We start from the raw sequence: 17,159 nt of genomic DNA, 5'->3' as shown, positions 1-17,159 counted from the left end.
TTTTTCTTTTGGAAAGTAGGCTAAGGGAGCAGCTGTCATTTTGAAATTGAGTCTTGGAAGCAAACCCATGGGAGGTTAGACCTGTATTTGTTTCCAGTGCTGTTGACAGAATGCTAGGTAACTTCCAGGGGTTTGGATTTTTAAATGTATGCAACTTTAAGCTTCAACTGGTGCATTTTAGGTTGGATAAGCACCACACCAGTATCCCTTGGTTTCCTACAGTTTGTTTCTTCCTGTCTTGCAAGTGCTGACTCTGATATGCTGTGGTGGGGATTGCTGAGCAGAAATTACAGCTGGACTGTGTTGCCTTATTCTGGGCTTCCCATTTGGTATTAAGGGCATGAGCTATTTTGACTTTCTTCTCCACAGTCGGTCTGTAGCTTTGAGTGAAGGTGTAGCAGATAGCCTGGGGACCTGATCTGACATCTCTTTCATAAAGCAAAATAGAGGTTTAAAAATATAAAATTAAACTTAGTAGAATGAGAGGAGCATCTATCTAAACTAAAGGACAGAGCTCCAAGCTCTTTTGGAGCCCTCATTTCTTGTGGGGGTCCTGGCAGGCCTGTGCTGAGCAGTGCAGGACTTCTGTGCCTTCTGGGATTGATGATGGCATTTGTGGTCACTCTCAGAACCTCACCTGACAGCATCCTGCTTGCCCTGTGTGAATTTAGGGATCCCACATCCAAACACTCCCTGTTCTCTGTGCAGCTATCACGAGAGTGCAGAGCAGAGGTGCAGAGAATCCTCCATCAGCGAGCCATGGATGTGAAGCTGGACCCAGCCCTCCAGGACAAGTGCATGATTGACCTGGGGAAGTGGTGCAGTGAAAAAACAGAGACAGGGCAGGTACTGTACACAATATGTTACTTTGTTTGCAAAGGGTGGGAAAGATATAAAAGAGATAAAAGGATGTCTTGCTGCCTCTTGATAGTGGAAAATGTGTTAAAAATTAGTGCAGTTTGAAACACAATCTGCACCAGACTGAGACAGGTGGTGCAGAAAAGCTTTGCATGTTCAGATGTTAGCGGAATGAGAAGGGAGAAGGGGATAGTTTGCAAAAACGGCTTTAAAAAAGCAACCCTACCTCTGTCAACCCTCTTATTTATACTATTCTATTACAAGCTTGATATTTCCCACATAAACTTTATCCCATTTCCATTTGGCAAGTACTGACATGCTTCCTGTGTTTGTACAGAACTGAACTAACATCTGCAGCTACTTAACAAAGTTTCAGCAGATACTTCCATGTTAAACTGCTGTGCCTGGAGGGCTGTAGTGAAGGGACCATTCTGCAGCAGGTGCTGTAGACACCACTGTCTTTCTGAAGTGCCCATCATAGGCTGGGTAACTAACCTCTCTTTAAGGTTATGGAAAGGGCAGATTAAATGGGATATTCCAGAAGTAAAAGCACATCATGCAGCTTTTGAGAACAAGTGGTAAGGTAACATCCTAGACCACCATTTTCAGTAATTACTATGTATGTGTGTTCTGGGAGTGCTAGTGGAGGAGTGGGATTAAATGAGATTTAGGACTTTACAAAAAGGAGGGCAGTTTCACATGTGTAACAATGTTTTAACCCCAGAATTTCAGTTTAGGTTCTTGGATCACACACTAAAATGTCTGTTTCTGTAGGAGCTGGAATGCCTTCAGGACCATCTTGATGACTTGGTGTCTGATTGCAGAGACATAGTGGGAAACCTCACTGAGCTGGAGTCTGAGGTGAGTGCATTTCAGCCTGGGGAAAAGGAATAGATGAGCATGTCTAGTTAAGCATGCCATTTTAATAATGCTGAAGAAACCTGAGGTTAGAGGAGCTGTAGAAATGCAGCTAGGGTCTGGCATCAAAATACATCCTTTTTACCCCATACAGTGCAATTTTTCCTGGAGGTTCTTGAGGAAAAGAAATAACCAACAGTTCAGGATTTCAGGCTGTGAATGGCATATCTCCTGCTTTAAAGGTCACTTATCATACTAAAACTAGGATTTGCACAGGAACCCAGTTAACTTTAACACAAGTCAAGATATGTGATGGGACTTGAGATTTTGGTCTTGCTTGCAAGTAGTTTTGAGTACAGTATTGCAGCTTCCCTCCCAGCCACAAAAATTTGGCAAGCAATAACCACCAGGTACATCAGTAGAGGTTTCCAGTGACTTTGGCAGCTTTACTTCTTTTATGAAGCTGCATATTTGACTGTTAAGACCCAGACTGTTCCCCATATCTCTTAAAATTTACACTAGGGAAAATGCCCTAGGGAAAGTTCTTTTCCAGTGGTTAGAAACTTGGTTTTATCAGAACTATGCCAAATCTTCAACTCCTGCCTAGATGTAAGGTGATTTCTAATGCTCTAGCACCTAGTTTGGAGGAGAATGACTGAATTATCCAAGCCAGGAGTTTCTGTGGAGCCCAGGCTCTTCCCTTAAGCTGGAAGGCTTGTCTTGCATTTGCCATGTTGCAAGAGTGAACCCCAGGATTTCCAGAGCTAAATGGCAAAGCTGTCTGGATTGCATTTCTCAAAACCCTGTAAACTGGGTTGAATTTGAGTTATCACAAGTTTTTTCCAGAGTCTTTTTCTCTTGTGCATTCACTGTGAAAATGAAAAACTGTCTTTTCTGCAGGACATTCAAATTGAAGCCTTGCTGATGAGAGCATGTGAGCCCATTATCCAGACATTCTGTCATGTGAGTAGAGTACACTGTAATCATGTGAATAGCTTTGAGGAAAAACTCAGTGGGAAAAGTTAGAGAGTTTTAGTATTAGTTCTTGTTACACCTCAAAGGTAAAATCAGAGGTAATAATTTCCAAAAGTCTTTAATTAAAATATCACCCTGAAATATAAATTCTTAGTTCTGCTTAATGTTTCTGCTGCTATCAGAGCCTTAGCATCAAAGTTAGTTTGAAGATGTAAATTGCTCTGTAGTTGGCAAAAATCACTCTTTACAGTGAGTTAAATACTAGACTTTTTTCCTTCTTCTTTACATGCAGGCATGTCTAACCATTGTACTCTGTTCAGCTGCTCAGCACTGCTGAAATAACTTCACTTGTGTAGGGCTGAGTAGCTAAAGTGCAGTGGAAATCCCTAATTATAATATGTCATGTAAGCAGTGAGTCTTTGCAGTGTGTTCTCCTGAGTCTGAAGAGTGTCTGTTTCTGAGATGGTTCTTGCCTGAGCTGTATAAACAGAGCTGTGTGCTGCAGTTGTGTGGTGCAGCTCAAGGGTGGTCACTGGAAGTTCCATATTCCCTGGTCACAGTGGGCTACAAGAGTGTAAAACCCATGACTTGTAAAAGCAGTTTATTTTTATGCCTTTCCTCTCTTCTTCAGGAGGTTGCAGATAACCAGATTGATTCTGGGGACCTGATGGAGTGTCTAATACAGAACAAACACCAGAAGGAAATGAATGAAAAATGTGCAATCGGTGTTACTCATTTCCAGCTGGTGAGCAACGCTTTTTTCTGCTATCAGTGGAAGCCTGTTCTGTTCTTTCAGGGTATTGCTGGGAATTAGCTAATTATGAAATTAGCTCCTTCTTTGAAATTGATTTTTTTACTGTATTTAAGGAGCTGTTGTGAATTCAGGCAGTTGTATTTACAGGCCTGGTCATAAATGGTCACTTCTGGAGATGAATTTTTTTCAGCCCTTCCTTCCTCCTTGGCATTTGCTAGACAGGGTCCCAACTTCTTCAGCAGTGCAGCATTTCCCTTGCTGCCATATTACTAAGTTTGAACAAAAGTATGTGCTAATTGTGTGATTCAGCAAATGTTCTTTTGGCCAGTACTTTCCCTTTTTTTTTTTTTTTTAAACCCTGGATGACTGAAGTTGTTTTTCTCCTCATTTCTCTTTCAGGTTCAAATGAAAGATTTTAGGTTCTCGTACAAGTTCAAAATGGCTTGCAAGGAGGATGTGCTGAAACTGTGCCCCAACATCAAGAAAAAGTAAGCAGATCCTGCCCAAACAGTATAAATGTGTAATTAAGTGACAGGGTATTTCATGATACGACTGAAAACTTCCTTTAAAGACTGATTAGTTTGTATGTGTTCCCTTAGTGACTGTGTTCTGCTTAAGGTAGAGGCCTGCCTCTTAAAATTACTTCTGCTTTACTCCTGGATAGAAGCCTGTCCTCTTTATTTTACTTGCTATGAAATTAGCTAATTATTACAATTAGTGGATTACATGTCCCAGAATGTCTTATATCCTTGCTAGATTTATTGTCTTCCAAGAGGCAGACTACTTTTGTTCTAGTTGCTGATCTGGGAAGGGAAAATATCCCACTTGTTTTATCTGGTTTATTCACTGCAGTCTAAGGGATTTTTTTAATGTCCTACTGTAATAGTGTAAGGCTAAATTACACACAAGGTCAGTCCTGTTTGTGGATAGCAAGACTATTTGCATTTTATGAGGTAAATGCCCTTCCCATAGTGTAAAAGGACTGTTTGCAATGCTGTGTAGGTATTCACCGTCATCTATTTCTGAGATGAAGCAAAGCTTTTCCAAAGTGCTGACATGACTTAAAAGCAGAGGTCTTGCTGGGCAGAGGGGTTGGTGGCATTTTGAATGTCTTGCTGTGTGCTGATCTAGACTCCAATTTAGGTTTTAATTGTGATACGGTTACTTTACACAGAGCTGTACCCAGAAGTAAGCACAGATGCACAAGAACTTTATACTATGTTTGGATTATTGGAGTCAGTTTCTCTGGTGTGGTAATCCAATATCAACCTTGGCTGGTCTTAGTGAAGGGTGAATGAATAAAAGGCTGTTTTCTTTTCTGCAGGGTGGATGTGGTGATCTGTCTGAGCACAACTGTGCGCAATGATACTTTGCAGGATGCCAAGGAGCACAGGGTCTCTCTGAAGTGCCGCAAACAGCTGCGTGTGGAGGAGCTGGAGATGGTAAACATGCCTCAAACTCTTGTCCTCCCCACTCTTGTAGTGAGGACCTTCCATTAAAGCTTCCTGGTTTGTCCACCTTTGGGGCAAAAAAAAAAGGAAGTTTGTTTGTAAGATGTATCTTATTTATTTTTTCCCCTTTTCTTACAAGGGCTCAATTGCCCTTCATGGTGAAAGTACTGATTGTCTGCTTTAATGCCTTTAAATATAGTCTTGTGAAGGCTAAGGCAAGCTAAATGGTCATTGGAATTTCAGCTAGAAGTGATTATGTTTAGTGTTAGACAGCAACGTGCTACACATTCTGATGTCCTTAACATCCTCTAGGAGAGAACAAAAGCTCCATTTTACAGACTGAGGAAACAAGCACAGATGAAGCAACTCGACTCCAGCTGCTTCAAGTTGCTCAATGGATAAATAGGAGTAGTGTTTGTTCTGGTAGGCAAAGCTGCCTCTCAACTTCCTGCTGCAGTGCTTGCAGTAATAAACTCTTAAGTTCTTTGTCCTGTAGATACTGTTTAAGTGTCAGAGCTTCACCTTAAGTAGGTCCATATCGGGAGAGGCAGTACTCTCGCCTTTGTATGGAGGAATTCAGATGTTGGGCATCACTAAAATCAGGAAACTTCATTCACATCCTCCAGATCACCTACTAGATGGGTGGCTGTTAATATGTCCTTTAGTTTTCATGTAGAAAGATTTTAGTTGTCTTGGACAGTTGTGATGATGCCCTTTTAGGAGAGGCATTGGAAATAACTTGCTAGCTCTATAATTTGATTTAAACTCTTTCTTCAGTCTCAAAAGCTGAGAGACTGCTGCAGAGAATTCCTAAGTTGATTTCCTAACACCACTTCTCACACCCAGGACCCCCCTTATATTCAAAGAAACTCAATTCCTATTGTGAGGGTTACTTACTTTTTGTGAGTAGAAGTCTTCAGTTAAGAGGTTAAAAAAGTGAAATAGTCTCAAGTCCTACTTTAAGGCTCATGTTGTAATTTTTCCTGCAGACTGAGGATATCAGACTTGAACCAGAGCTGTATGAGGCTTGTAAAAGTGACATCAAGAATTACTGCCAGAACGTGCCCTATGGCAATGCTCAGGTAATGGAATTTATTAATAATTTACAATTTAATTTGTACTTTCATTTCAGAAAACTTTTGAAGAACACTTTTGCCCATGTAAGTGCAGCTTGAGATTTTCATTTTGATATCAGTCAAATATTTTGGTAGTAGTTTGGAATGTTAATTTCTTTCTTTTCCACTGGCCCACTAGCATTAGTACTGGGTGAATGCAATGCTATGAGCCCTTCATTCTTCAGTTTATGCTGGTGTCAAGCTATTAGCAGCTGTTTACTGCAAATGTTGCTAAAGATTTTGTAGGCATAATGTCTGCAGGATGAGATTTGTGGTTCTGGAATAAGTCCAAGAGACCCTCTTCATCTCATTAAACCTTTGTGAGAAAAGATGAGCTTACAGCCAGTCCTGGAAATGAGCATTGGTAATGACTTTGATAAAGTCTAAGCATTGGGAACTGAACTGCCCAAATGAGATGAAGGTGATCATTAGGGGAGGACATGACTGTGTATGACTGAGTTATATCAACAGTGTGTCCGTTATGCCTGCAATGTTGTGTTGTAGATTATTGAATGCCTGAAAGAAATCAAGAAGCAATTGAGTACACGGTGCCACCAGAAGGTGTTTAAACTGCAGGAGACAGAGATGATGGACCCAGAACTGGACTACACACTCATGAGGGTCTGCAAGCAGATGATCAAGGTAATGGTAGTGTGCTCATTTGAGAGGGTGAGTTGGAATAGAAGAGCTCTGTCAGCTTTGTGCTTCCCACAAAGGCTTGTTACAACATTGCTGTGCTTTTTTCAGAAATATGATTGCATTTTTGCAAAGTAATCTGTTTCTTAACTCTGAATCAGGCTGAGGTTTCTTCAGGGCTCTTCTCTTTCAACTTCCTGATCAAAGTCTGTGCACTAATAAATTTTCTTCCCAACTGCCAGCAGAATTGGTGAGACAAACTGTGCTGAGACTCCTAATACAGTTTTCATCCAGTCAGTTTGGATTTGGATTGACTTTTAGCAAGGGTGAAGAAGTTATGATTACAGGGAAGAGTAAAATCTTCAGTTCATTCCTGATCTGGTGCACACAGACTTTTATCAAATTGATAGACCAGGCAAAATCATGTATAACTTCAAATTAGAAATGAAAGCTGGAAGTGGCTCCATGTAGAAAGCAGCAGTGAATGTTCATATAAGACACTTTTTCACAGTAGCCAGAATTCCAGGCCCTGGAACACTAGTATTAGTGGTCTGTATGTAGTGACTCCATATTTTGGCTGATGAAGAACATCCTGAGAGTTATTTGCTCTCCAGTTTAGACACATGTTTTTAAAAAGAGATCTGGGATCTCATCAAAATAGTGAGGATTTGGAGATGCAAAAGCCTTATCTTAGACCCACAGAATTAGTTTCTAACAAAAGAAATTAGTACCTTGGTCCTTGGTCTGAATTTTGGCTAAGCTGGTTCACTTTTGACTATCTGATTCAAGGTGGGAATGGGCTAATTATTGTAATGAGCTCCTCTCTGCTTTCTCCTTGTGTGTGGTCTTAGTCTGCCCTGAATGGCACTAATGAACTCTTTACTGTTGTGTTGTCCAAGCAGCATGTGCACAGGACAGCAGTATGTGCATAGATTTAAAAGATTAGGTTTTTAGTTTGTAAAATAAATGCGAACAAAAGTAATTGAGTATGAGACCTAATTCGGTGGGTATTTCTTTCCAAGTATACTGTTTCTTAAGAATAGAAAATAAAGGCAATTTGCTTTTGATAAAGCCAGTCAGGACTGCACAGCTCAATGCTCAGTCCATAAGCAGAGACATTAATGCCCACAGTCAATTCAGAGAGCAGCACTGAGAGGTTGGAGCTAGGCAGGGTGGCTCTGTACCTCTCTGTTGGGCAGGTGACTGTTCCCTTCCATGAATTGGAAGCTGGTGGTTGGGTTTGGGCTTTGTTTTTCCAAGTGCTTTTAGTGATGCATCTTGTTGTGTTTTGGGGATTTTTTTTGTAGCGGTTTTGTCCAGAGGCGGATTCAAAAAACATGTTACAGTGCTTGAAACAAAACAAGAACAGTGAAGTGATGGATCCTAAATGCAAGCAGATGATTACCAAGCGCCAGATTACACAGAACACAGGTATCTCCTTCTGAAACAAAACCAGAACTTGCTTGCTTGAGGTGTTCTGCATGGCTGGAAGAGTATCAGTTTGTTTTATTCTCCTTTGGTGTTTTCTGTGTACACACTGACCTTAGGTTCTTGAGGATCAGCATGTGTTGTTGAATCCTTCTAATTCCTGAAGCTCTTACCTCACAATTTGAAATTCTGTTATGAAAATATACTATTTTCCCCAAAAATTATGTTCCTTGATGGTAAAATGTCATCCAGGAAATTTCTGTCCGACTCTTTCTGAGTGCTATGCTCTGTAATCTGAAGAGATGTGTGCTCTAATGAAGTTCTGTCATCTCCTCCTGCTTAGATTACCGCTTAAACCCCGTGCTCAGGAAGGCATGCAAAGCAGACATACCAAAATTCTGCCAAAATATCCTGAATAGGGCTAAGGATGATACAGAGTTGGAAGGTCAAGTCATCTCATGCCTGAAGTTGAAATATGCAGACCAGGTGAGTAGAGCTGGTGTCTGCAAAAGAGAAAATGTGCAGATTGTGCTGATCAACAGTCATTGAATAACAAATCAAATTTGGGTTTGTGATGTGTTCAGCGTATATAACAGGCTAAAGGGGCTTTTTATGTTCCTGCAGAAATATTATAGAATACAGGTTAGGGTACAGGTGGTTGATTCCCAAAGGTCATTGAGTGAGTTAGTGACTGTCTCCTCCAAACAGCGTCTCTCTCCCGACTGCGAGGACCAGATTCGAGTGATAATCCAGGAATCAGCCCTTGATTATCGGCTGGATCCCCAGCTTCAGATGCACTGTTCTGATGAGGTAGGAGAGTGACTCCATAGCTGCTTTTGCAGATGAAAGTTCCCTTTGTGTAACAGGTTTTTGTTTCTCAGAGCATGCTTTCCTAATAAGTAAAACAAAAAATTCCCTTTGAGCTGCTTCTTGCTAGTCAGATTCTCTGCTGTGACTTTTTTCTGGTGCACAAGAGTTGCAGTTTCCTGTGCATTGCTAATATGAAGTTAATTATTTCATCTGGGATCTTATCAGTATTTGTGGCTATGGAAAAATCCTTCTTTCCAGTTGTCAAAAAGAAGTCAGTTCTCTGGTCTTGTCAGCCTTAACTGGAATACAGTCAGGCTTTTTGAGTTTTTACTTTTGGTAACAGAGTTGGTCATGCTTCAAGTGTTACTTATTTCATACTTGCACCTTTTTTCCATGCTGTTTTCTTCCCTGCCCTTCTCCTCAGTACAGTGATATTGACTTCTTGCTGCTGGCTTTCAAAGGGTTATGCATATTGCATGAGCCAGGCTGCATTTGGCTTTGGGGATTTTGGGGGGGAAGGAATCTCATCATGTATTCTTCAGCTGCACCCTATGATGAACTAACATATTGAGATATAAAAGTGCTAAAAGGCAAGGATGATTGTTGTGAACTACTTATGTTAAAACACCTCTTTCAAAATAGATTTCCAGCTTGTGTGCAGAAGAAGCAGCAGCTCAGGAGCAGACTGGGCAGGTGGAAGAATGTCTGAAAGTGAATCTTCTGAAAATAAAAACTGAGATGTGCAAGAAGGTAAAGAAAATAAATTGGATGTTCTAAAAAGCTTCCATCCCTGCAGAAGTCTGTGATTTTTTCCAGATCACAGCCTAGGCCATGTTCTAGCTAGTATTAGGCCAGAGTGCTGAAATTTCCCTATATGTCTTGGTTCTGGCCTGCAGTGATTCAATTCAATTTCAATTTGCCAGTGAAAATTATGTTGAAAGTTCCTCCTTTGCAATTCCAGACTTGAATCCTTTCTTGATGATGGTTGCCAAAGGTTCTTGTTACTAACCTGTTTCTTATGCTATCTCCATTGCAGGCTTTCTTAGGCCCAGGCTGTGTGCTTGAGGGCTGTATGAATTGTGCCATGACTATGGCACCTGATTTCAGTTCTAACTGAAATAGTCCTGGCATACTGCCTTTGTCTTTTAGATTAATATCAGTATTTTAAGGAATGTTACAAACCAGGACATTTAATTAAGCCTAAACCAGCATTCATATTATGTCCATATCCATATATATGTCCTTATCCGAGAACGGTGGTGGGTTTTCTCACCATCCTGGATTTGAAAAGATGGTGCACCTTTCAGAGACATTGATCAGCATGAGTTTTGTTCTGTCTCCTTTTCCTGAGACTTCCTTGTAATTTCCTCCTCTGCAGGAAGTGCTCAACATGCTGAAGGAAAGCAAAGCAGATATCTTTGTTGACCCAGTGCTCCACACAGCCTGTGCCCTGGACATCAAACACCACTGTGCTGCCATCCCGCCTGGGAGGGGACGCCGTAAGTGCTCGTGCTGTGCTTGTGTGACCTCTCAGCCTTGAGATACTTAACCTGCAGTTCTTACCAGTGTAATCCTCCATACAAGGTATTTCCACCAGTCATTTGTAGACACCAGGATGGAACAGCAGCAGAAGTGGTAGATGAATGGGAGTTAAGAAGTCTTTCCTTGTGTCCAAGTCTGTAGCTTAGAGAGGGCTCTGCCTGCAAGTGCTTGATTGGCAGTTGTGCATTAAAAGTCTGGAGTTGGTTTAACTAAGTCTGTGGTCTGTTTGCTACGAGCCAAGTAATTCTTCACTGCAAAGCAGAAAACATCTAATTAGGGATTAGTCAAGTATGGTAACATGAATAAAAAATACAAAATTTTATGCCTGTGTCTTATATGAGCGTTTAAACGAGCATATGAGTTAGTTGGCCAAGCCCCTCTTTGGGCACCAGAACACTGTGATCCCATTTCCTTTTCACAAAACTGTGTGAAAAGTCAGGAAGTTAAATCTTTCAAAATGTATTGTTGTTCAAAAGAAATGTCTAACAAGCCTAAGGAGATAAGGTTGTGTTTTTTCCGAACTGAATTTGATCTTAGCTCTTTCTAAAGGCTGGTGGCATGGAATTCAGAGTGTACAGCCCTTGAAGGTGCAGATTTATAAGACTTCATAAAATCTCATGTAAACCACATGAATTATATATTGGATATGTTCTGTAGTTTCTTTTTGGGAGTAAAAATTCCCTGCATCTCCAAATGCAATACTGAGCATAAATCTTGGTGAAATTGCTAGCTTCAGGCATAGTCTGCCAGGTCTGTTTAGAAAGCCTTGTAACCATCCCCCTTCATGAGAATGGAAGAGCCCTCTCTGCACCATATTATCAAAGCCACTGTTTCTATTTTGTAACACCATCTTCTGCACATTACAGAAATGTCATGCTTAATGGAAGCTCTGGAAGATAAGCGTGTGAGGTTGCAGCCTGAATGCAAGAAACGCCTTAATGATCGTATTGAAATGTGGAGCTATGCTGCAAAGGTGAATATGTAAATGATTTCCATTTTTTAATGTCTTAGATATTTCTGTTGCAAGATATTTATGAAAAACTTCAACTGTAATGAAATTCTTGTTTCCAAATGAAGTTTAGTATTTTGAGTTTGGTTCAGAAAAACTGAAATCAGGTTGTCTTCTTAGAACTTAGATCTTATTTTCTCTATGTCTGGGATGTGTCCCTAACAATGCAGAATTAAACTGTCTTTTGTGCACACAGGGCTTAGTCTCCTGCAGAGAAGGTGTAGGGCAATGAAACAGGGACAGGAAAACTTCCTGTTATAAAGGTGTCTCCTGAACAGCAGCTCCTTCAGGTGAATCATTGCAGACCTGCTTTTTTCTGGTTCAGGCCAATTCTAGCAACGACAGGACGCCGCAATGGCAGCATCGGACACTAAAGCTGGTAAATGTCACAGCTGAGGGTTGCATGGAAAGCACAGCTTGGCTCATTTATTCCCTTTTCACTTCCAGGTTGCCCCAGCAGAAGGCTTTTCTGACCTTGCCATGCAAGTTATGACCTCTCCATCCAAGAATTACATCCTGTCTGTGATCACGGTTGGCATCTGTGTACTCTTCCTCATCGGCCTGATGTGTGGACGCATCACCAAGCGGGTGACAAGAGAGCTCAAGGACAGGTAGAGCCTGGATTGCCTGCTGAAGAAATGCCTGCCCAGTGCCCAGTTTTGTACAGCCCTCCTCTGTATAGTCTACCCACCCCCTCTTGTGAGAGGAGAATTAAAAAAAAAAAAAATTAAAAAAAAAAAATTAGAAAAGCAGCAGGTGTTGGCTCAGTTTTCCCATCCTGGATCTCATCCATGGCATCTTCATCCTATGAAAGTTTGTGTGCAACATTGGCAGCCCAGCCAGCAGCTTTTGTTACCCCTTTGTTAGCAGACTCTCGTTTACCTGCCTGTAGACAAGTCTCTGTTGTACTGTTGGAACTGCCTTCACTCTCCAAATCAGACTGATATGACCTGCAGCTCAAGCAGTTTTTAAGTAAATTTTTAAAGACAGACATATTCTGCATACCGACTATATGATTTAGGTAACGGTTCATACTGAAATCTAGTCATCCTCTGTGGCTGGGTGAAGTTGAGGCAGGAAATTAAAGGGTAAATTGCATCTTACACCACAGCTGGCCTTGTTTTGGACGTCTTGCTCGTCTGTGTAAAGCATCTTCAGAGCATAGTCTTGGACAACCTAAGGACACCAACCACTGGTGTCATCTCCTAGTGAATATCCTGCTTATGTGACTGTGGATTTTTTTGGCTGAAAAGATGTCCTTCCTTTCTTCCTCTGCTGCTCGCAAGATAGAATAAAATACTGACCAGGATTGAATACTCATGTGAGCTATACAACTTGTGTTTCAGTAGATTAAAGGCACAATGTAGACATGAGGTATGTAGAGCCTGTCAGTAGTGAACAGTGTCAGTGGGCAGGAAGTGCTCTGAGCAGTTACTTGGTCAACTTTTTTATTAGCAATGATGCAGTAAAATTCTAACACTCCTTTTATTTTACCTTGCTACTGCTAAGCTGTTACCCTCCCAAATTAACTGTGTGTAGATGGTACTGGCACACTGGCAGTGCAGTGCTCTGTCAGTGATGCAGAAAGCACCAGAACACCCATTGTCTTCTCTCTCTGTGTAATGGTTACTCATGGGTCAGCACTGTGGTTTGTAACCACACTCTGAGTCTTAATGGTTTGCATGGTGGCACCGAAGAGTGGCTTTCATCTCCACAACTACAATCGATGGTGATAACACCTGGCATTTTCCTGGGATGTAGGACACAGGTGCCAGTCCTGTCAAGTGGATGGAAGATTGATAGTGTGGTATGAAAGGCAAAAATATCGGGATTTTTAAGGGAAGTAGCTTTTAGCTCTTGCATAGTTATCATCAACATGTGCATTTGTGCTATGTGTAGTTATACTTCCAGAACCTGATACTTACACCCAAGAGCCCAGAGAAGGTGTTTTGGAAAAGCTGCACCAGTAGTTGTGGCCTCTTCTTACCATCATCTGTGTTCCTCAAGTACAAGGAGGTGTGGAGCTCATCAGGCAGGTGCTTTGACTGAAACATGGGGTGTGTTGATGAAATCTAGAAGAGGCTGCACAAGAATCAATGTGTACGGGAGGATATGTTTGATTCACCTTTAGGACATGCTTACCCATGGGTGCTGTGGTAAAAACCATGCACCTGAAACTGTCCAGCTTAGGCTGATGCTTGAACCATAACTTTATTTTCCCACTTAGCACACTCCTATGTAAGACCTGGCATTTCCAGTTCTCCCCATTGTTCTCTAGAAGAACAGTGGAGGTGGTTTTGAGACACTCTGGAGTGTGGACCAGCTGATTGTGGTGATGCTGTACACACAGAATGGCATATACCAAATACTGTGAGCTTTGTCTATGACTTTTTGCTGAACCTTTTTGCAAACATACCTTCATCCTGCTCAGAGGATGGTGGCAAACTAGTATGGGTTCAGACTTGCTATGCTAGTGAGTCTCACAAACACTTCTGGTTTTGTAGCAAAGTACTGTGAACACAAACTAGCAACAGCAAAAGCCTGAACAATGAAGTTTCAGTGGAGAGTTAGAGTATGGTAGGATTGCAGTTAAGTGGTGAGGTAAAACTGAATTTAAGCCTGAATTCCTTCTCTTGCCCCTCCCTGGTGCTAAGGGAGCTTGCCTGGCTGTCAGTCAGCATGAAGTGGAGCAGAAGAGAAACAGTTAATTTGGTCTCTTGAGGTAGCACAGGTGTGTAACTCCACAAATATTAGTTTGGCAATTAGAAGTGTGTGTTGTGTCGCTCGAGTGAGTGTTGAAATGACTGCTGTCAAGATGGGTGTCCTCACAGAGCTGCCAGCAAGGGAAGTGGCATCTCGGTGCAGCCTTGCTTGCTGGCACGAGTCCTGCTTCTCCAAAATGTCTATCTGGCATTATGAAATTGCCATTGGAGAGCTTTTTTTAAACTGTTGTGACTTTTTGAGAAGGCATTTTGTAACTTGATTAGCTTGAAAGGCCTAATTAGATGGTTTATTGTCTAGAAATAGCATCTTCCACTAAATTCCAAAAGACATTGCAGTGAAAATTGTAGGTTTGTAGCCATAGTTCCAAATGTAAACCCTGTTCAGCTCTGAAGGTGACTTTCTTTACTTTCAGATATAAGGCTTGCTGGGTTTTTTCCTTTTAAATTTGGAGGAGGTTATGGTAAGGGTGCCTGAAGCATGGCATTAGGAGTCTGTGCTCTGCAGTGTATTAGTCTGTGGTTGGTGATGTTTCTGCCAGTGTCAGGCTCACAGTTTGTATGAGTGCACTGTGATGCTGTTAGAGGTGTGTGGCCCAAGGCCTTTGGAAGAAAAAGTAGGATACTAAATAAACCTTTTGTCACAGTAGACACAGACCCACCTTTTAAAGGTTGGCAAGGGGTCCAGGCCATTTTATCATTCAGTATATTATCTTTTATTGTTTTAAAAAGGGATCTGCTACCACTGGTGATGACCAAATCTGGGTTTTTTCCCAGCTAAAAATATACAAGTCACAGTCTTGAAACATTCTCCTCCTTTTCATGTATACCTAAAAATCTAGAGGTTTTGCAAGCAGAGAAACCCACAGGAGTACTCTTCCAAAAATAACCTGGTTGTGCTGTTGCCAACACATCATCTTGCCTGCAGGTAATCATTTTCCACTGCAGGGAAAGAAAGAAAGAATCATAGAACAGTTTTGAGTTGGAAGGGACCTTAACACTCATCCCTCTCCAACCCCTGCCTTGGGAAGGACACTTTGCACACTAGACCAGGGTACTCAGAGTCCCATCCAGTCTGGTCTTCAACACTCCAGGGATGGGGAGTCCACAACCTCTCTGAGCAGCCTGTGCCATTGTCTCAGCACCCTGGTAGGAAACTGTGAGCAGTGGTTGTAAGAAACACTGCTGTTGCCTTGAATTTGAGAAAGCCTTTTTAACTTCTCTGTTCAACAGTGTCAGCAGTAGCTGCAATCAGCCAGGACAAGTGGGTTGGCATGGAAGAGCCTGTGGTAGTCTTTCCTTTTCATGACCCTTTCCTCTCACTGGAGAAGTCTGCCTTCTACTGAATGCAGTTTAGGAGGTGATTGTTGGTGAGACTTGTTGCTGGTGCTCAGGGCATGGATGGAAGAGCTGGATGTTTGGGATCTGGCAAGGCATTCAGCTCTCCATTTGCTTCCTGCTGCTGCTGCTGCTGCTGCTGCGAGGGCTAACAAGGCTTCCTAAAGGATGGCATGTGTGTCAGGAACCGTGCATGATGTGCACCTCTATTCTCCACTCCTGCTAGCTGTTACAGTTCATTCTCATTCCCAGTAATAAGCTTATTTATTGTTTACCTAGGGAGTCTAATCAGGTCCTTTTGAGAATTTCAGCTTGGGATTCTCCTGCCTCACTTCTGTCATTAGGCTGCTGGAGTAACTCATCTGGGTGGGAACAAAATTCCTGGCACCTGAAGTATTGCCCACCAGACTGTGCTGAATATCCGTTTTTCTGTGTCACTGCAAAGGGCTGGAAAGACCCTAGTGAAGGTTGAATAATTCTGTAGCAAAATGTTAGCATTTCCTCCAGAATCTGACACTGTGATATAATCAGTGTTGCTCTGAAAGAATCCACAGTTAAGTGCATTATATGGAAAATAAAATAAGGGTTGTGACTGTCTCGAGTACAGAATCTAACTGCAGGTAGGTACAGAGGGAAGAAATGGGAGAAGCCAGAGGGACTGCTGGAATCCCACAATGTTGTAGAGGAATTGTGTTGAAGCTGGATGGTGATTTCTGTTAAAATACAACGTTATTACTTAGTGAAAGAAGATTGTAGGGTTTTTTACTTGATCGGTTTTGTTTAGGAAAAAAAAAAAGGTAGTTTTGAGGTGTGTATGAGTGCACAAGTGTGGTATGAAACCAGAATGTTTCATCTAGCACCTCTGTCCCTATTTAAAGTACAGCTCTGGGACTTAAACAACTGCAGTGTGGATTTGTGTAAGAGCACGTTCCTAATTCTGGGGTTCAGATCCTCCAGGCAGCTCCCAGGTACTGGTCTTTGTCAGAGCCCTTGTTTGGTAGCCAGATCTGCCATTTTGCTTCCACCGATGAGTCATGGTTAGGGAGGACCCAAATCACACACGTGCCAGAGAGAATTCAGCTGGCACTGCCATTGTCCTGTGCTGGTGGAATTCTCCCTCTGCTCCACTTAGTTCCTGAATGCTGCCTGGGATAGGGAGGACTAACAGCGTTGCTCTTCACTAGCCAGAGGCGAGATTTTCACCTTGCACAGCACCCAGATTTGATTCCGTAGCTGCCCAAACGCAAAGATCCCTGCCAGGGTGAATCGCTGCACCCTGAGCCCCCAGCCCCTGCGTTGACTGAGTTAGATAGAAGTTCTCGCCTGGGAAATCCTGAACTAGGAGCAAAGGGAAAGGGAAAGGTGTGCCTGCCCCGTGGGAGGGAGGATCCATGGCTGTGGGTACGGGCCGGGTGCGGGGGAAGGGGCTCCCCGGCACCCGCAGTGTACAGAGCAGACCCAGCGGATTCCTGTTGTACAGCAAATGCTGTTTGAACGTAGTCTCTTTTTTTTTATTATTATAATTATTTTTAAATGTGACATTAACGAAACTTTTTTTTTGTAAATCGTTTACCCTTTCTGTGTATAAATCCTGGCCGCTCCTTGTTTCAGTTTGGTTTTTTTTGTTAGGTTTTTTTTTTACATGTCCATGCTGTGTAATTTTGA

General features: G+C 42.0%; 1 protein-coding gene across 1 annotated transcript in view; it reads left to right on the top strand.

The window, feature by feature from the left end:
- GLG1 (golgi glycoprotein 1) overlaps nucleotides 1-12,177 on the top strand; it is a 77,920-nt gene extending 65,743 nt beyond the window's left edge. Inside the window, exons 12-26 of the mRNA XM_074550957.1 lie at nucleotides 709-846; nucleotides 1,633-1,719; nucleotides 2,617-2,679; nucleotides 3,323-3,436; nucleotides 3,845-3,933; nucleotides 4,770-4,887; nucleotides 5,886-5,978; nucleotides 6,516-6,653; nucleotides 7,955-8,078; nucleotides 8,419-8,561; nucleotides 8,784-8,885; nucleotides 9,528-9,635; nucleotides 10,264-10,384; nucleotides 11,294-11,400; nucleotides 11,884-12,177. Of these exons, the coding sequence (XP_074407058.1) occupies nucleotides 709-846; nucleotides 1,633-1,719; nucleotides 2,617-2,679; nucleotides 3,323-3,436; nucleotides 3,845-3,933; nucleotides 4,770-4,887; nucleotides 5,886-5,978; nucleotides 6,516-6,653; nucleotides 7,955-8,078; nucleotides 8,419-8,561; nucleotides 8,784-8,885; nucleotides 9,528-9,635; nucleotides 10,264-10,384; nucleotides 11,294-11,400; nucleotides 11,884-12,051 (1,713 nt within the window). The 3' untranslated portion in view covers nucleotides 12,052-12,177. The remainder of the gene's footprint in view (nucleotides 1-708; nucleotides 847-1,632; nucleotides 1,720-2,616; nucleotides 2,680-3,322; nucleotides 3,437-3,844; nucleotides 3,934-4,769; nucleotides 4,888-5,885; nucleotides 5,979-6,515; nucleotides 6,654-7,954; nucleotides 8,079-8,418; nucleotides 8,562-8,783; nucleotides 8,886-9,527; nucleotides 9,636-10,263; nucleotides 10,385-11,293; nucleotides 11,401-11,883) is intronic.
- The last annotated feature ends 4,982 nt before the right edge of the window (nucleotides 12,178-17,159 follow it).

Source organism: Zonotrichia albicollis, chromosome 13 (genome assembly GCF_047830755.1).
Source record: "Zonotrichia albicollis isolate bZonAlb1 chromosome 13, bZonAlb1.hap1, whole genome shotgun sequence".
NCBI lineage: Eukaryota > Metazoa > Chordata > Aves > Passeriformes > Passerellidae > Zonotrichia > Zonotrichia albicollis.
This window is presented reverse-complemented; position numbering and strand designations above follow the sequence as displayed.